Raw genomic sequence first — 21,234 nt, forward strand, 5'->3', positions numbered from 1 at the left:
GATTGACTGATTGATCTAAATTTGATAAATTGATTTTCCTGTGAAATATCAGATTTCCTTCTGTAGATGTATGCCAGACTTCTCCAATCATTTTGTCTCTGTGATTCCCGCCCCTTTATTATAATCGACTGCAACCTTGCATTCACATCTGCCTCTATCCAATCTCCTTGGACAGAACCAAGTCTTTTTGATAAACCGTTTCATACTGTACATCACAATATGAAGAAAAGATCTGTCACTATTTCTGTTTCATTATAACTTTAATTGTAACAAACTGGAAGAACTTCATGATGGGTATGATGTCTGTTAACATTTGAATACTCATATTAAGTAATTTATGGTGGCTGAAACCTAAAAAAAAAAAAAAAAAAAATTCACAATCCCCATGTAAGACCTGACCTTTAATTTGTAGGGCAGCTGAATCTCGTACACCAGTTGCAATAAAGGTGATTTCAGCTCCATCATACACATTTGGCACATGGTGGATTCGTAGGATGTGTTGGTTCTTTGACTGAGTCATGGAGAACCGTTCACTATCCTGCAGCTGCTGGCTATTCAGGAACCATGTGCCAATCAAGTTAGCAGAGAGCTCAATGGAGAACACAGCATCCTCCCCCTCAGTCACCACAGCATTCTTCATGGGGGTTTTGATCTTTGGACCTGGGACTGCAGACAATAAAATATAAAAAGTTATTTCATGTTATCTTAACACTTTAATCCACATTATCATATCTATTATAACATAAAAACAATATACTACTACTACTACTACTAATAATAATAATAATAATTTCTGAAATGTTATTATGTTTTTATTAAGACACTGCTGCCCTTCTGAGACATCACAGCTTTCAAGAAACAGCAGAAGACATATCTTCTGCTAGCGCTAAACAACTCCAAAACCATAAGCAAAGACGATTTATTATGACTCCTATTTATTTAAAGAAATATATTATTATTTTGTTAGGGATGTCCCGATCAGGTTTTTTTGCCCTCGAGTCCGAGTCCGAGTCATTTGATTTTGAGTATCTGCCGATACCGAGTCCCGATCCGATACTTAATACATAAAAAAAAGAATAAAGAAGAGCGAAAAAACAGATCCAGGATGTTCCTTATTTTTTATTTAATTCACCTTATTTTAACATTCAACAACTCTGTTAACAAACAGAGCACTTCTGTGAGGTAGCTTGAACAATCAAGTAATAAATAAATTCTTCACTTTTGGACTTTAGTGCAACAGCAAATATAAAAAAAGTCTAATATATAAACAAATAGCACCTCAACTTAAAATACCCGGCAGGTATGTAAACAAATAAAAAATAAAAGTGCTACAGTGTTTGCAAAGCCAGTAATGTGCTTTTAGGAACTGCACTCCTAACTCTTATGGGCCTTTCACACAGGACGCGGTATGCGCAGCGCTGTGCTATAAAACCCATTCATCCCAATGGCTTGCACCGCGCAAGGACGTTTTGTTGCTGCGTCGACCAAAGCGCAAGCGCAGCGGTGCGCATCATTGGCGTGCTCACGCGCACGCCGCGGTCAAAGTTCAAAATAGTTCAACTTTTGCCGCTGCGCTCTGTGACGATTACCAGCGCGGCCAATAGAATCGGGGGATCCAAACAAGGACGGAAATCAAAATGGATGAACGGCAAAATTTTATATCTGAATTAAAACAAGAATCACGAAGTCAGCTCTTTTTTTAGAATAAAACATTTATTCAAACATTAAACCTGAAACTAAGAAACAAAAACAGACGTAATAGAGCTCCCGCTAAAAGTTTTTAAATCTCCGCCTACGTCATAGCTAAGCGCAAATCGCGTTGTATCTGAAGGGAAACGCTGAACACAGCGGCAAGCGCCGCGCATACTGCGTCCTGTGTGAAAGGCCCATCACGCCGGTTTCACACTGCACTGTTAGCAGAGCGTGCAGTGCGTATTTTTTTCGCCGCCCATGTTAACAGATTAAACCAGGCGTTTAGAGCATTCACACCGCGCGCAGAGGAGAAGTGCCACGATCGTTTCGGCGCCGAGTCTAATTTTGCTGCGCCGCTTTTGCTGAATTAAAGTGACAATACATTGATCATGGCCGAAATACACCGCAGTTTTATCCAAAAAGTGCATTGATGACATCTATTGTGTTTTAAACAGTCAATCAAATGACCAACAGCAATTTAAAAAGAAAACAAATGTCCAAAAACAAACTTGTTGCCATAACAATAAAAACAAAGATGAACCAAAAGTTATATGAAATTATTAATAAAATAAGCTTCTTGACAAGTCTTTTCTCTTAAATGTATTTGAAAACGAAAAAAAGCAATGCCAACTTATCCATTATAGAGTACTCTGTCTGTAGCCTACACAACCCGCGGTTCAGTCGCGCGTGACAAACGCTGCCAGTGTGAAAGCAAAACGCGCGTCCTGCTCCTGCTCACCATACGCACTGCTCCTGCGCTGCTTATGCTCTGCTAACGCGTGCAGTGTGAAACCGGCGTAACTCTGTGCCACCGCATAACTATATATGTGTTAAAAAATAATGAGAATATATATACATATATATCCGAGTCCTGATCGGGAGGTAACGTCCGATTCCGATCGAGTCTGAAAACACGTGATCGGGCCCGATTTCCGATCACGTGATCGGATCGGGACATCCCTATATTTTGTCATTCTGTACTATGAATATTGTGGGCTCTTATGACCAATTGTTGCCAACTATGACCTCACTTGCACGTCACTTTGGATAAAAGTGTCTGCTAAATAAATACATGTAAATTAAGTATGTTTAAAATTACATCATTGACAGTTAATGTGTCAGGAGTAGCATCACTACTTTTATGGTTTTAAATGAAGTCTCCAGTGTTATTTGATCAACTCTAATTAATTGATTAACTCTAATTCCTAATTCTAATTCCATTTACTAACAGCAGATACTTTGATTCTGTGCCAAATAGAGAAGTAATTTACTTTTTATAAAAAAAAAAGCAGTATTATTTAGTAGTAATTTACTTTTTATTGCTAATTAAAATAATAAGCTGTATTATTTATGTATGCAAGTTTTAGGGGAATAGAATAATCTGCATTTTCTTTTTCACAGCAAATTTTATTCCTGCATTTCTTGTTTTATTCCTGCATCAGTTTTGTGTTTCCATAAGGGTCTTTTTGGTAAGTAGTATTATTCTACCTTACTACAATAAGTACCTTATTCTTTTAGGTTTCTTAGTAGTTTGTAATGCAAATAATTTGAGACAGATTGGTATTACAGAAAGTTTGTGAAATTTTCATTCTTACCCAGATGTACTACTTTTGGGAACTCCACATGTCCACTTCTGCCATATTTATTTACACAGGAGATACGGAAACGGTAATCACCCTCACATGGCACACTGTCACCCAGGACTTCAGCAGATGTGCCTGTCTCTGTTGTCAGGCATCGCTGCCATTCCTGAGAGCCTACTTCTTGTCGTTCTAGCACATACACTGACTTAGTGGAGTTTTGCAAGTTGGGTGATGGTGACCAGGAAAGGACAGCACCATTTAAACTGTCAGTGTTCATTTGGACACTCACAGGGCAGATGGGTGGGCAATGTCGAGCAGCTGAATGAAAAAAAAAGATATCACATTCTAAATATCAAGCCCACACTGTAAAAAAAAAAAAAAAAAAAAAAAATATATATATATATATTCAAAAAGATCTAGTAGAAATAGATACATTTTTATTATGCAATAATATAAAGTTTTTGAATTGTGCAACTTCATATGCATCACAAAGCCATGTGTGTGTTTTCTCACTTTTGACCCTGAGTTTGGAACTTGTTGTTGATCTGCCTGCCATAAAGGTGACCGTGCCAGAGTCTTGATATGACGTATTGACAAAGACCAGGATGTGGGTTTTGCCAAAAGACTTGATAATGGTTTGATGTGTTTCTCGCAACTGCAGTCCGTCTTTAAACCAGCAGATCTCCATCTCATCTTGTTCCACCTCCACAAAGAATACTGCATTCTCTCCTTCCATCACTTCTAATCTCCGTGGAAGTTTCTTTACAATTGTACCTACCAGAAAAATAAGTAAATGCAATTAGCCAGATCTTTCTATCTCATATGTACTGCATATCAAACTGCAATGCAAACTCTCATGTTCATGAGACATACGTAAAATGATTTGTAATGATAATTTTTCATTTTATTTTAAAAGAAATTGAAATGAATTGCTGCTGGACATGCAACACTAAATATTGTTATTGGCTTTTATTGTTGCTTTAGTTTATTTTGAAAATTGCTGGTGTTAAACTTGATTAACTGAATGCATTAACGTTTTCAATATGAAAGCCCTAATAAGGCTTTATCTTTATGTACTGTACCTTTAACTGCCAATTCTGCAATAGTCTTTCCACCATCAGGCATCTCACACAGATAAACTCCATCATCATCTGCCCCAACATTTTGTATGGTTAGTCTTCTCCGCGTGCCCTTCTGTTCCATGTTATACTTATTTCCTGGCTGCAGCCTCTGATCCTCCAGGTACCATGCAGTGGAAATGGACTCTTCTGGAACCTCACATTCCAGAACAGCAACATCCCTCTCCTTGACCTCTGCATCTTGCAGAGCTCGCTTAAATCGAACTGCAGGCCCTATTAATGTGAGAGATATACCATAAAAAAGGCTTTAATTTTTTTAATTTGTCCAGTGACTACACACTTCAGATGCTACTGTTGTATTACAAATGTATTAAATGTTTAATTTAGGTTCCACTACAATAGTATATAAACTGAGAAAGTTTAGTAGACTGAATTTAGCATTTGAGGCATAGATGATGATATTCAAAGAAGATTAAGTCAAGCAATCCAGGTGTCTGACATGAACCTTTTGTCTTTTGTCTTTATGCATCTCCTGAACAGTGTCATTGTCCCAAGTTAAGCTATGATAATGTGAAGGTATGGGTGATACTGTCAGGCGGATTGGATTAGCATTTATGCATGTGAATGAAACTGTTATGCTGATGAGATCAGGAAATTTCTGTAAACGAGCTGACTCATGTAGGCTACTTCATTTACATGCTTTGTTCAACCTCAATGTAAATCCCTCCCCCTAAATGTATATAAATTGCAAGGCAACGTTCCTTAGTTAGACTGTTGGACGACCTGCAGCTACGCACAGAGAGTTCTCAATAAAAGAATAACTTCTGTTTGAACGCGATCCCAACGTCTCCTGGTCTCTGCTTTGACGAAGAAAAAGTTTCCTACACTGCAGACATTCAGATTGCACTGTGAAACAACATACATTGTTCCTAACACAACATAACTTATCTATACACAATAAACACTTTCAAATTTCACAATACCTCAGTTGGGATGTGGCAGGCCAAGAACAGTGGTTAAAACAAAGTTGTGGTCATGCACTCACAAATAAAGAACATAATCCTGCAGGCTTACTTGCACCAAACAAAATGTAAACTATGCCCCATTGCATTGTTAATAATATTGTAGTGATGCTGTCACTCAGGAATGCACTGAGCCCTGCGGCTTTTCTCACCTTTCATCACGCATTGACTACTGGACAATGTTATCGAATACATTAATCAGTGCTTTATTACTGACTTTATTACTAAATATGGTTACCCACAAAAGTCAGACAGACACTGTTATATCATGCTGATAGTGAAAAAGAAATTTGTTCACATTACAACCAAAGTTTTATTAAGTAATAAGCAGGCTTGGGAGGGTTACTTTAAAAATGTATTCCGTTACAGTTACAAATTACTTGATAAAAAAAGTATTCAGTAACGTAATCCAAGTACTATAATATGAAAGTAATGTAACTGATTACTTTTGGATTACTTCAAGGTCACGTATATAGGCCTAAATAAAGAGTCAAGCAAGAAGAAATATATATAAAAAATATATATATAAAAAAAATATTTATTAAGAATTTGGTCCAGTGTACAATATTTGCTAAATATACACACAGGCCTGAATATATATTTATGTAAAGGGCTATACAGACATCTAGTGGCTAATGTATGGTATTACAGATTATTTTGTTTTATTTTTAACAAATTTTTAACTAAAAAATAAAAACACAACATTTAAAAATTTTACACAAACTACATATTAGTTTATTTTAAAATAGGCCTACATGTTGACTAAAGCCGTGATCTTTCTTAATTTGCCTGACTGAACTTGGGGCGTTGGCAGTGGGAGTTCCCCTACATTACCTAGACAGCGAACATCCCGTCACGCGAGAAAAGATTAAGAAAGGACATTTTGGGTACTAAAAAAGCTACTCTCCTAATTTCTACAAAATAGCAGCGGAATTTCCATGAACGAAAAGCGATTTTACCGCAAGCATCGTTTGTACTAGCAGCAGTGATTCAATCTGCGTCTGAGGAGATTGTAGAAAGCTGTTATTTGCACATGCACCAGCGCGTGAGTCATTACTGTCAACAGAACCAGGAACTACTGTATCTCAAGCAGCGCTTAATATAGTGTTATTATGCCAAAATACTTATTTATTTAGTTTTAAATGAAACCATTGTAATCCTGAAAGTATTCCCCCTTTTTTCAAAATGTAACTATAATCTGATTACTACATTTTTTGACGTAACTGTAACGGATTACAGTTACTGGATTTTTGTATCCTGATTACATAACGCCGTTACATGTATTCCGTTACTCCCCAACCCTGGTAATAAGAATATAAACACACACACACACACACACACACACACACACACACACACACACACACACACACACACACACACACACACACAAATGGTCAAAACTGGGTATATCTGCCTTAATAATATGCCATAGGCAGATTATGGCAGATGCTATTTGCACTGTAGAATGCTATGTACACTTTTTAAACAGCATTTTTGCACTAAGTAGCAGTGTTGGGTAAGTTACTCTAAAAAGGTAAGTAATTAGCTACTAATTACATCTTCAACAGTATAATTAGATTGCTGTACTAATTACACTCTCTAAAAAATATTGGATTACTTATTACTAATTACTTTCTAAATCCCATATCATCCTCGACCAGTTGAACAATAAAAGGATAGACAGTATTTATTGCAATTACATCAGAAGTAACTGTAATTAAATTACAGAAAAATTAAGAGTAATCCATTACTTTACTTTTTCAAGGGAAAAGTAATTAAATTACAGTAATTAGATTACTTAGTAATTAATTACATCCAACACTGCTAAGTAGTTAGATGCTATTTGCTAAGTAAACATTTGTTAGATGTTATAGTGGCAGATGCTATTTGCACCTTAGTGTATAGTATATTATTAAATATCACATATTGACGCTTGGTTAGGACCCTTTGGCGTGACTTTTTGATGCACAGCGTGCCCCATTACTTTCAATGAGAAACCTTTGGCGTCATACACAGACGCATTGGGCATGGAAATGTTATCATCATGATGAAATTATATATTGGGTTATAATTTTGCCATTATGTACGGTGGCCCAGCAGTGAACAACACAACAAAATTTAAAAAGCAAATATAAGTTCACAACACAACAAAATTAATCCACAACACAACGGAAATGAGCCACAATACAACGGAAAATGTACAACACAAGGAAATAAGCCACAACACAACGGAAAATGTACAACACAGCGAAATAAAGCCGCAACACAACGGAAATGCTCCCGACCACTAGAGGGCTCTCGGAGCGCGATAAAGTTAGTTCCCTTTCGAGGGAACTCGAACTGCGACAAATGACACTTTGGGGGAAACGCCCTTAGCGTAGCGGCTCTGAAGCATGAGTGAAACTAAGCCAATGTTGATTGGTGTTGCGTCATGACGTAACGTGTGACGGCATACACGGAAGCTACAAAGGGACGCCGGCACACAACAGAGTTAGCTTTTTGCTCTTCAGCAAGCGCTCTGTGTGAAACTGTCTGTCCTATTTGTTGTTGTTTGTCCCATAAGAATTGTCCCAAATAAGGTCTGCATTGCAATACAGAATCTATAATGGCTCGGATCTCGCGTTTGCAGAGGCAGCGCGTAGATTACGGGTCTACTCTGCAATAAAGATTCTGTGACTGGGATCTCACGTTGCTGAGGCAGCGCGTAGATTATAGGTCTGCATTGCAATACAGAATCTATAGTGGCTCGGATCTCGCGTTTGCCGAGGCAGCGCGTAGATTACGGGGCAACTCTGCAATAAAGATTCTATGTAGGTGCGAGGCATGCACATTCAGGTCCTGAGGGTGCTGGCTATGTTCATTGAGAAATATCTCGACGCACACAGCCGTGCGTTTTCGGGTGTTGCAGCCTCGTGCCCGTTGACTTTCTTCTCGAGAGATGAAAGCCAAATATATTGTGAACGACTCGAATCTCGCGTTTGCCGAGGCAGCGTGTAGATTATGAGACCGTATAAATAAATATTAAAACAGTATTGTCTGGTGATTATGGCTGCATTTCATTCTATGGAATTAAAATGATGGAATATTATCTGACTTTAAGAAGTTAGATATTTTAATTCAGCCTACCATCCAGACCGTGTTTCACTTATCCAGTGTTTTTGGCTGCATTTAATTCTGAGGAATTAATTAATTCTGAGGAATGATGAACGTCGAAAATCGCCCCTGCCGGTCCTCCGCTTCAGGGTATCGAAAACGAGACGAAAATGGCTGTTCCCCCCGTGGAGGGACGAGCGAGAATCGCTCCTCCGCGGAGCCCTCAGGAAATCGATGTTGTATCCAGCGTCAAGTGCGCTTCGGGACACATCGGTTTTCAGCGAATGCACGCTGTAGTGCCCGCCCAAAAGGGTTGCGGCCAGGCAGTGTTCGCATCCGCACATCGGAAACTGTTTTCGATTATTCACTGCCGGTCCTCCGCTTCAGGGTGTCGAGAACGAAACCGAAAGAGCCTCCCCTCTGGAGAGCCATGAGGAAATCGATGTCTGGTTCCCGCCGTAAAATGCGCTTGGGGACACATCGGTTTCCAGCGAATGCACGCTGCTCTGTCTGCCCCACAGGCTTGCGGCCAGGCAGCGCTCGCGTCCGCACATCGGAAACTGTTTTCGATTATTCCCTGCCGGCCCTCCGCTTCAGGGCGTCGAGAACGAAACCGAAAGAGCCTCCCCTCTGGGGAGCCCTCAGGAAATCGATGTTTGTATCCCGCCGTAAAGTGCGCTTCAGGACACATCGGTTTCCAGCAAATGCACGCTGCTCTGTCTGCCCCACAGGCTTGTGGCCAGGCAGCGCTCGTGTCCGCACATCGAGAATCGTTTCGACCAAACCCTGCCGGAGAGCCGCTTCAGGGGATCGAGAACGAATCTCGAATGATACCCGAAGCCAGCCTCGAGAGTATATTAGATCTCAGGCACTTGAATCGGTCTCTGGGGAGGCTCAGGTTCAAGATGCTCACCATCGTGAATCAAATTCAATCCGAGGATTGGTTTGTCATGATAGATCTCAAGGACGCATACTTCCACATATCCACCCTTCCATCTCACAGGAAGTTCCTAAGGTTCGCTTTCGGGGGCGAAGTGTACCAATATCGGGTTCATCTGTTCGGCCTAGCTCTCTCCCCTCACACATTTAACAAATGCATGGATGCAGCTCTAGCACTGCTGAGGCTTCTGGGTGACTGGCTGTTTTTGGCCCAGTCACAAGAGCTGGCAGTTCGGCATCGAGATGTCGTCCTTGCCCACATCCAGAGCCGGGGGTTGAGACTCAACACGAAAAAGAGCGTGTTGGCACTAGCCCAGAGAACCACATTTCTGGGAGTGGTGCGGGACTCGGTCACGATGCGGGCACAATTGTCTCCTGCACGGATCGAGTCCATCCTGGCCACGGTGACCAGGATAAAGCTAGGCCAAGCCATCACTGTAAAACATTTTCAGAGAGTGTTAGGGCTCATGGCAGCAGCGTCCAACATCATTCCTTTCGGCCTGCTGCACATGAGAGCCCTGCAGTGGTGGTTGGAAACCAAGGGGTTCTCCCTGAGGGGGAACCCATTCCGCATTATCAGGGTTACGCACAGGTGCCTTCATTCCCTATCTATGTGGAAGAAAGTTTGGTTTCTGTCCCAAGGCCCCGTGCTGGGAGCGTCATGTTGCCGGAAAGCCGCTTCGACAGATGCCTCCCTCACGGGCTGGGACGCGGTCATGGATGGCAGGGCTCTGAGGAGCTTCCTCCCAGACCTCAGGGGTCACCACACAGACAATGTGTCGATAGTCTCTTACTTGATTCATCAGGGGGTTCTGAGATTGCGCCCTCTATCCAGATTGGCGCATCAGATCCTCCTATGGTCCCTTGGGAAACTGTTATCTCTCAGAGCAATGCATGTCCCAGGGGACCAGAATCAGTGAGCAGACATCTTGTCGAGGCAGGGGCTGAGGCCCGGGGAATGGAGACTTCACACTGAGGTGGTGAAATCGATATGTGAGAGGTTCAGCCCAGTGGAAGTGGATTTGTTTGCGTCTCGAGGGATGTCCCACTGTCCACTGTGGTTTTCTCTCACCCATCCAGCCCCATTTGGTTTGGATGCCATGGGACAGACGTGGCCGAGGCTACGCCTGTACGCTTTTCCCCCGATCGCTCTGCTCCCGGGAGTTCTGGAGAGGGTCTGTCGAGACGGGATCAGCCTACTTCTAGTTGCGCCGTACTGGCCGGCCCGGGTATGGTTTTCATCATAGCACTCCTGGCAGGCCAGCCTTGGCAGATCCCTCCGAGGAGGGACCTGCTTCCACAGGCCGGGGGCTCAATATTCACCCTCGACCAGACCTGTGGAAACTTTGGGCCTGGCCCCTGAGGGGGCTCAGTACCTAGAGGTTGGCCTGTTGGCTGGAGTGATTGAGACCATACTCAGTTCCAGAGCTCCTTCCATGAGGAGATTGTACGGCCTGAAGTGGAATGTGTTTCCACTTGGTGTAGAGAGCGTGAGGTGGACCCAGTTAACTTCCCGGTTGGATTCAGTGCTGGAGCTCCTCCAAGATCGCCTCTCGGCTCGTCTTACCCCGCCCACACTCAAGGTGTACGTGGCTGCCATTGCAGCTTTCCACACTCCTCTGGGTGATGGGCCTCTGGGGAGACATCAGCTGGTCGTACGTTTCCTCCGTGGGGCTCGGAGGATGAGACCTGCGGCTCGTACCGGAGTTCCCACATGGGACCTGGCAGTGGTTCTCGAAGGGCTGGTCGAAGCCCCCTTCGAACCTCTGGAGTCGGCTGAGGCCAAGAACCTTCCCTCAGGGTAGCTTTTTTATTAGCCTTTACTTCTCTGAGGAGAGTAGGAGATCTTCAGGTGCTCTCTATTTCTCATGAGTGCCTGGAGTTTTCTCCAGGCGACATTAAGGCTATCTTGCATCCCAGGCCAGGCAATGTGCCTAAGTGCCAATTAATGTGGCACGGCTTGCGGTTCTGCAGGTTTTTCATCCTCCACCTCACGTGATGGCGGATGAAGAAAGACTTAATTTACTCTGCCCTGTCAGAGCTCAAGATTTATGTCCTGAGGTCTTCTTCATGCCGGAAGTCAGACCAGTTGCTGGTGTGCTTCGGTTTGCCCAAGAAGGGGCTTCCTGCATCCAAACAGACCATCAGTAACTGGGTCGTTCAGGCTATCTCTATGAGCTATCAGGTGTGCAGCTTGCCTTCACCTTTGGCCGTGAGGGCTCACTCAACCAGAGGCATGGCATCCTCTAGAGCCCTCCTCTCAGGGGCCCCGATCCAGGAAGTCTGCGATGCAGCAGGATGGGCCACCCCTCATACTTTTATTATATTTTACAGCCTGGACATTCCATCGACACCTGGCACCCTTGTGCTCTCGTCCTAAGTGGGCCTGTGCGCAGCTTCACACTAGGACAGGCAGGGCTCGTTGTGGCATAGTGGGTACTCGTTCCCCCAAAGTGTCATTCGACGCAGTTCGAGTTACGTAACCCTTGTTCCCTGAGAAAGGGAACAAGAACTGCGTCCCTTCACCACGCCTTCCCCTGCCTGGGAGCGACTTGCTTCATCGCAGAAGCTAACTCTGTTGTGTGCCGGCGTCCCTTTGTAGCTTCCGTGTATCCCGTCACACGTTAGGTCATGACACGGGAACGTCCGCCAATTCTTTCAAGTTGTTAAAACGTATAATTTGTATTAATTAAAATTACTTTTAACATTCAAAAACAGACATGTTCCAAATCCAAAGCTTGATTGTATTGGTAGTAGACTGACTTACTACAGCTGATTTTTTTTCCAATACCTCCCTTCATTACAGTAAACAAATTGTATTTTTTTTGGAAATTTCTGTAATATAATAAATGTTTTTTTTTCTTTTATCATGTTTCAAAGGTTGTTGTTCCTATTAACCAGACTGACTTATAACAGGTGAAATTGTGCCAATAGCTCCCTATATGCACAGTACAGAAATTGTTTTTTTATAAAAACATTAGGCCTACTGTAACTGTAATTCACCTAAAGGTTTATTTTTTTTTTTATGTCCCAAAGCTTGTGGTAGGTTCCTAGTGACCAGACTGACTTATTACAGGTGAAATTGTGCCAATACCTTCCTGTAATTTTGCAATTCACCAAATGGTTTTTATTTTTATTTATCAAATTATATTATAATAAATTATACGTTTTAACCACTTGGTGGAATTGCCAGACATTCCCTTAGGGATGCGCTGTGGTAGAGTGTCAAAGCATTCTCCAGTATAAATACGCAGCTATAATTCATGTAGGTGATTTTGAAGTATATTTTATGTCGATATACAATGGTTACATACTGTAAAAACTAATCATGGTATTGATATATTAAGACTGCCGACTTTATAGAACAATAGCAAGGAAAACTAACTTTACCGCGCTCCAAGAGCCCTCTAGTGGTCGGGAGCATTTCCATTGTGTTGCGGCTTTATTTCGTTGTGTTGTACATTTTCTGTTGTGTTGTGGCTTATTTCCGTTGTGTTGTACATTTTCCGTTGTGTTGTGGCTTATTTCCGTTGTGTTGTACATTTTCCGTTGTGTTGTAGCTCATTTCCGTTGTGTTGTGGATTCATTTTGTTGTGTTGTGTACTTATGTTTGCTTTTTAAATTTTGTTGTGTTGTGCACTACTGGGCCACCATAATTATGACATGTTGGAGTGTGATTCTCAATTTAATCAGCCAGCATTATTTTATTTACATTTATTTTATTTTTTATTTATGCTATTTAGACACGTTTGAACACATAACCCAACCCCACCCCTACCCATTTGTGAATTATATGATAAAACACAGGATATAACAGGCAGATATGACTGCAGGTAGAAGTTATTCGAAAAGTACAAACATTACAAGTGTTCCGAGGCCAAGTGATTGATTTGTGTAAAGAAAAGACCCAAAAGCGATCACCGTCTCCATCTGCCGTAGCTCACGCACTCGTTATGTCAGCTTTGATAGTTAAATTGCATTGGCTCTCTTTGATTGTAAACATACATAGATGCCTCATTAGCAGCCGTTTCAATGGGCCGCTATTCGTAAGCCGTCCGCCATATTGGAGCTGTCCATGAACATTCAACAGTGAGTTGACTGAGCAGTCTGCAACCATAGACGCATGTATGAAAAGAATATCTATATATGAAACAGACTTAAGAAGATGATTTTGCAAAACTAACACAATACATCAAGACAAAGGTTGTGACACTGTCACACATGACACATGTTTTAACTACTCTGTATATTATAATGATTTTATGTATATTAGAGTTTTAATAGGTTTACATGTTGTCTTAGTCATTTTAGTCCATTTTATTCCTCTTATCTGTTTTATGTGTGTATGTCTTTAAATGATTATGGATCTGATTGCTCACATGACAGGAAACAGGAAATTGCCAGCATAAAGGAAGCAGCATGGCAAACAAACGGGGTCTCTGTCAAGAGGACCAAAGCTGGATCAAGGAGTTGCTTTTAAGGACTTACCATTCCAGCAAACCACATCACTTTCATTGGATTATCACTACAGTTGGATTGTATATACACCGGTGGACACTTACACATTGGGACTTACAGCACGCAAGGACTCTTAAGGACTGTTTTATGGTATGGAACCAATGGACTATGCTTTTAACAGCCTAAGGCTTCTTTGTTGTATTGTGTTGTTTTAAGTTCCTGGTAGAAATTGTAAATACACTTCATTTATTCACTTTATTTCTGTTGTCATCTCATCTTTTAAAACCTTTCAAAACCTCTCACAGTTTAATCTGACCCCAATTTTATTCTTGTAACGCTACCGATTAGGCCGATTGTTACAAGGTGTCAGCTGACATTACAAAGTTACTATAGTAAAAACATGTAATATTGAGTTAATATATTTAAAATACAAACCAACACATTCTCACCTGTAAAAGGTTATCTCATTTCTGAGATGGAATTTAAATCTTGGCAGTTTCATAACCAGAAGCTGCATAAAGATGTGGCATCATTGATTCCTCTGTGAGTGACAACATGCTGACCGTTGCAAGAGGGTGGGCGCGCCTACGTGTCTGGAGCGGTTGAATGAGGGATCTACGTATACATACCTATGTGTAAAATGGCATTTGCTCTCATGTGTCTCGTGACCGATTGCGTCATGCTAAAGAGTAGGGTGTATCTTTTGAATGAAACATGACTGCCTGCATTTGGAGCGGTGGGATCATTTCAGCGATTAAAATATTAAGATCCATTCTGTTCTTTACATAAAGATATTGTATGGTTTGAGACTTGGAGTGCAACATGAGTCAATACTTTTATTCTGTTTTTGGTCAGTTTTTGCAATAAATACTTGTGAGGTGTGTAGGTTTAGGGTAGGAGTGGGGTTAGTGGCTCCAAAATATAAAAGTAGCCTATACATATTTACAAAATCATGTCTACTTTTACAAATGCTAAGAATTATGCATCTTGATCTGACACATAAGGCAAACATTGACAAGACAAAACTGTTGAAAGCAATGGAGTACCCTGCGCTTCGAGGGCTCCTGTCTAAGCGTCAATATGTGACTAGTTGGGTGTGAGAATGTGACAGCACGTTGCGGTCGATGTGCCAGCCTGTCCGATCAATGTAAGGACACCACATTCAATTTCAATTACTTGCCAATTAAATACCAGTTTAATACTTTATACTCACTATTAAATACCCGTCAAACACTTGTTAATGTTTCACAGCTAATATGTGATAAGAAAAGGGAGAAGAATGAGGTCAGAAAGGGGCCGATTCGAACTGGGTCGGTTGCATCAAAAGCTAACGCCACATGCCTTACTCTCTACACCACTGCTCCTGTTATCAGACTTTTATTTTGTAATTTTGGTGGTCAGGAGTCTACAGCAACATATTTAACTCATAATGAGAGCTAATGGTGATATGACAGTAGCTACCAAAAATTTTTAGTTGTAAGATCCTTTAAGCAGGAAGTTTTCATTATGGCGTATTTTGTTACATTTCTTTGTTTCACAAAAAATGCCAAATGGTCATAACTAACAAAGCTAAAACATCTTTAAGTTTTAAGTACAATTAATAAAACAATTAGCATAATTGGAATTTGAGTTACCTTTAACTGATAGTTGCACTGCACTCAGTGTGTTTCCCAGTGCATTTGAAGCAGCACATATGTAGAGTCCCGTATCCTGCTGCTTACAGTACAGTACTTTTAGGGTGTAATATCCCTCTCTATCCTCAAAAATGAGATGTCTTCGACTTGGCACAATATTCTCTCCATTTTTCTTCCATACAATCTCTGGTTTAGGCTTTCCTGTGACATAGCAACGGAATTTGGCATGTTTGCCTTCTGTGACAGTGAACTTCTTAGCTTTCGACACATTCAGGTGAGGCTCTTTTGAGTGTTTGGCCCTTGAAAGCTGCGGTGAGTAATGACCATTGGTGTAGCCATTTGTCATGCTTCCCTCTCTTTGTTCTGGAATGGCCTCTACCAAGAGCACTGCCCCAGTCATCGCTTCTCCATGCTTGTTGACTGCTTTGCACATGTAGACACCTCCATCTGGGGCTCTTGTTCTGAAAATCTTCAGTTGGAACCAGCCACCATCTTGCTGGCCCACATGGTAGTGGGCACTCTCATAGATCTCATTCAACTGTTTACCATCTTTCTCCCAAACCACCTGAGGCAAAGGCTCACCTGTCAGCTTGCAGGAGAAGGCAGCATCTTCTCCTCGGTCTACTCTTAGAGAAAGAGGTTTTATAAGAAAACGAGGCTTGTGGTCTTGAAATGGGTCTGCTTTCTGTACCACCCCATCCTGTTGTTGTATCATCATTTTGATTTCTTGTTCTGGTGGAATCACTTTTACTTCATTTTGTTGTGGTGGTGGAGGTGGCTGTGTTTGCTGGAGCTCTTGAGGCTCTTCTTCCACTTTAAGGGTAGCAGCTGCATATGTTTCCCCGATATTGTTTGTGGCTCGGCAAATATACTGCCCAGAATCTTCCATTGTCACCCCAGAAATGTAAAGGGTGTACACCTTGCCATCTTGGGTAATACGGTAACGACCCTCAGGAAGAATAGGCTCATTTTTCCGCTCCCAGATCACATCTGGTTGGGGTTCTCCACCAATTTGACATTTAAGCACAGCATCTGTTCCACGTTTCACCAGAACTGGGCGCGGGTAACCAAGAACACGTGGAGCACCTCCAGAAATATCCATATCTTTTAATTCTTGGTAATCACTTATTCTGTGTTAGTATTGGAATTAAGAATGGCACAAATTTCTGTGGCACATACCCAGCTCTGAAAAACAAAACAAAGTTCAACACTGATCATTCACGAGTTCACACGTACATGAAATCTAATAGTATTATGCGTATTTGGCTTGCTGTCCAGGGGAGGGCTCCGAGCTCGGAATTTTGCCCGAACCCAGAGTACTCCCCCTATACTGGGGTAGACCCAGCCGAGTGTGAGGTGATAGAAACTTGTGAGACAGAAGGTGAGGAAAAGCTTTATTTATACTGACTTCCTCTTGAGTTGATTGGTTGATTACCTGAACGTGCCCCTCCCGAACTTTGTTACATAAAACTTCATTTATTTTTCAATCTGACATTTGTAACATTATTGTCATTGTCATGAGTTATGAGTTTAATCTGGGAACTTGTGGCTCAGTAAATCACACTAAAGGCATTTTCTGATTTTTATAATGTCGATGTGCTGAAAAGGTCTTCATTTGCGTTTTTTTTTTTGTGTACAACCGACAACATTGTCAAAGCGATCCATGTTCATGCGGATCCACAAAAACTACTAAAAACGCTATATTATGCATGCCAGGCCAGTAGCTGGTGATGCCAATTTGTAAAGAAACAGGATGCACATATAGACTGAACACGTAATATGCATGCACATGCATAACCATTTTCACAAATTCTTGTTTTTGTAACTTACACTGCAATGATAACAGTATAGTTTTCTAAAAATGTGCATTTTTAGGCCCCCAAAACACTAAATTAAATAATGGTCCAGATCACTAGTAGTTCCTGCAGAGTGACTAGGTAACTAAGTAGGGAGTAAGTAATAAGGGATGCATTTTATGACCATGTTCAGAGTAAAAAAGACAATTATTCATATCTCAGACACATGAGAATGTTGTTCAGTAATCAACTGGCAATTATTTATGATTTGTCATAGTTAGCTAATAGTTCTTAATGCGGTTGATTTCATTCAGTAATTATTGATTACCAAACTACCGCAGTCCTAAATTTGTTATTACTTATGGATTAGTTAACCTTGTTTCTATATTAGTTAATAGTAGTAGCTGAAGTGTTAATGTAGCACTACGTATTTGGACTGCATTACTTCCTGCATTAATGAAGGACCGTTATTCTAAAGTGTTACCCTTTCCTTTATAACTGTAGTACAATTTAGGTATGTTTTCTGTGCTGCAGTGCAATGGTGATTATTTATATGCAGTGTAAGTGCAGTTTTCAGTACTGCTGATATTGCGTCCAAATTAACGCACTTCTATTGCAGTTGAAATACTGCAGTTATTTTTATTTTTTTTGTAAGGGTACAATACTATGTTCGTTGTGAACTTTATATGGGATAGTGAAACATTCCTTGCATAAAGGAAGTCCTCTTACAGCAGTCAAGATAACCCTAGTGTCCATTCCGTGCTTAAGACCAGACAGCTGGTGCTGTATATCAAGAGGAAGCTTTTAAATATAGTCTGTCCAAAAAAAGACGCAGGAGAGTTGGCCATGTGCAATATAAGACAAAGCGTGTTCAGATTAATTACTTTGACAAACACTCATAGCATCAGAATTCCTCACTTTTCTATATCAGGGACTATACATCAAAATACCATTGCTGTTAGCAAACATCCAAATCCATCTAATATTACATACAAATTACATTTCACGTTGGTCAATTTACATATGCATAGATGTTTTTGTTTGTTCCTCTGCACCTCATACTTTTTAATGTCTTGCACCATAATATCCTGTGCCAAGCAAAGTGTAGTTCAATTTAGAAGAAATCTTGTAACCTGTGTTCAGTTCATTACCAATTCAGGTAGTGGGCCACGATGATTTGTCAGTCTAAATCCATAATGACTGCCATATCAGTCAAAGCAGCATAGAAGATTACTGGTTTTGCACCTTAAAGATAAGTATTAATTGGGTCATGCAAATAATAATAGGGTCATGCTTGGTCAGTTTTCCAGGAGCATCCAGTCAAGTAATATGAACCATGTCCAAATAATATGGCTCTTTATTTGTCAGATTAATAGTACACACTTGTGCCAAAATAATGTTAATGTAATTAATATACATGACTAAAGACTTCACTCACAGTAGATTGTAAATTACAGCAAACAGGCTGTAAATAAAAATGTGAGGTAGCTTGTGTGTATAATACATGAAAATTAACTTATAATAATGTTAATTAATTAAACATGAATAAATACCATATAATATTTAATCATTAGTTAAGATACATTCAGATTTTTATCATGACCATGAAAGTTTGATAAATATTCATATTTAAATGTGGACCTATTAATCTGCTAAGCATTATATGACGTTTCTTCAGGATGACTAATGAAAGTTATTATAAATGTTACCACATACTTTTGTTTATCATATGTTCATAGTCAGGGCCCCAGTCAATTAGTGTTGCCTGTCAAGGTTATCTGAAAGATATTGGATTAGAATTTTCTCTGAATATGTCTCATATATCAAATAGCCTATATCGGATGTTTATGCATTCTCTAATTCCTTTGTAGTTTGTAGTAATTCTCAGTTCCAAGTGCCTGCTTGTGTACATGTATGTTGTACTTTGATTCATGAATATTACAAGAGAACTTAAAAGGACGGTTAATTATAAAAAAATAAGTTTAATAATAAAAAATGGACGCAAAATATTTTGACTGTGTCCCGAGTTTTATTTTATATTATTTTTTTAGCGTAGAGCCCTGGGATACATGAGTGATGTTCAATTGTCTTGTTCTTTTTTCTCTCTATTTTTGTTGAGTTTAGGGATTAGCGGCATTATTTTAGTGATGTAATACATATCTACTGTATGTCATATAGGATATTACTAAAAGGATGATACAGGTTACAAATTAATTTGTTTTAACAGTAATTTTATGTAGGATAAAAATGAACAGTCCCATACTTAAAATATTTTAGTAACATACATTTTTAAAACATAAATGTGATTCAATTTACTTAGTCATTATTTTTACGACATTGCTTTTAATTGCAAAAGAAGACAAACACCATTGTAAAAAAAGGAAACATCAAATGTAAACTTACGTGTCAACAGAAGTATTAAATTAGCATTTAGGACCAGCCAAAACACTAATCTTCGGGATCTCTTCTTCAGACAAAGAGGATATTGACCCTGATGTCAGCTTTTCTTCTAAGAAATTACCTTTGACCTCTTTTTTTATATGATTTTGTAAAAAATCATTTAATTAGCAGTTGCAGGAGGTCATGGAAAATATTCCACACGACAGGAGCTTCGAGCTTCTTAATATTGATGTTAATCCACTCAGGTTGAGCTCCAATTCTTTCTTCTGGCGTGGTTTGTTGCTTGAGCCTGATCAGTCTGTGTGTACTTCTCATATATGCCTTTCAGTATGACTAAGCTCATCTCTTTTTCACTACCACCAAACAATGTATGTGTCACACAGTACTGGAGCCTGTGTCATTGGCAGCTCAGAGCCAATAAATGCTTTCACAGCTGCCACATCATACTAAAAATAGCACAGCTATCATCATTAGGGGAGCAGTGGGCTGCAAAGGTTAAATTTAGACTACAAAATCACTTGACCTCTTCCACTAAGGCTCTTTTGGCAGGGTCTGATTCTATTTGAAAATCTGAAAACATGAAAAGATGAACTCCCTTCCTTATCTATATTAACATACACAAAATTCAAAGTCACTCAATGAAGTCATTTTGCAAAGCTGCAGATGGAAAAGACAAACCTCACATTTGAGCTTTAATTAAAAAGTATAAACATATTTTGATCATATAACAGAATATCAAAACAAAAGACATTTGTTTTAAAGAAATATAGCACAAAAACACTGTATCTGTTTCAGTCAGATAATTTAATGGAATGAAGTAGAACTTCAGAACTACCGGAATTCTATAACTACTATAATGGCCATAGCAGTCATTCTGACCGCTCATACATTATTTGCATATAATTTCAATAAGCTATATCAAATCTAGGAATAAATGGATCTGTAATGTTAGGATAGGTAGTAATAAACATCAGAACACTACATTTTAATTCTAATGTAGGCCTATGTGAAAATGTATTAGTTAATTGACAACCACAGAACAGCTATTGTAATTACAGATACAAAGTCGAAAGAGATACATTTTCTAATATTTTCTTTGTAAAATGAAAACAAATGTATTCATCCTTGGATATTTTGAATACAATAACATCGCCAATATGCATTTCAATGCATAGGTAAAACATTTATGGGCACATATGAAACACATATGCCCCAAACTGGCCAAAACAGTCATTCTGACCGTCACGGGAAAAGAATATGAAAATATAATAAACTGTGAGAAAACGAACTGATTTAGTAACCAATATTTGTTTTCGTGAGTAAAAATATCATGCTGTAAAATTACAATGAAAATTGTATGCATACAGTCATACGGTCGTATGCATGTATACGGTCAGTATGACTGTTATGGCCATTCAAGGTTGAAATACTCAAAACTCTTTTGTGTCTTGTAATTTTAATAAAATAACAATGATAGAATAAAATATAGACACATTTAGGAAAAGTCAGTGTCCTATAGTTACATGGGTTTTTAT

General features: G+C 39.8%; 1 protein-coding gene across 1 annotated transcript in view; it reads right to left on the reverse strand.

The window, feature by feature from the left end:
- Positions 1-20,101, reverse strand: part of obsl1a (obscurin like cytoskeletal adaptor 1a) — a 36,793-nt gene extending 16,692 nt beyond the window's left edge. Inside the window, exons 1-6 of the mRNA XM_084426702.1 lie at positions 19,703-20,101; positions 15,504-16,688; positions 4,358-4,627; positions 3,789-4,049; positions 3,288-3,593; positions 400-666 (exon numbers count right to left, since the gene is read on the reverse strand). Coding sequence (XP_084282828.1) covers positions 400-666; positions 3,288-3,593; positions 3,789-4,049; positions 4,358-4,627; positions 15,504-16,605 — 2,206 coding nt within the window. The 5' untranslated portion in view covers positions 16,606-16,688; positions 19,703-20,101. The remainder of the gene's footprint in view (positions 1-399; positions 667-3,287; positions 3,594-3,788; positions 4,050-4,357; positions 4,628-15,503; positions 16,689-19,702) is intronic.
- Positions 20,102-21,234: the final 1,133 nt, after the last annotated feature.

Source organism: Rutilus rutilus (assembly GCF_951802725.1).
Source record: "Rutilus rutilus genome assembly, chromosome: 12".
Lineage (NCBI taxonomy): Eukaryota > Metazoa > Chordata > Actinopteri > Cypriniformes > Leuciscidae > Rutilus > Rutilus rutilus.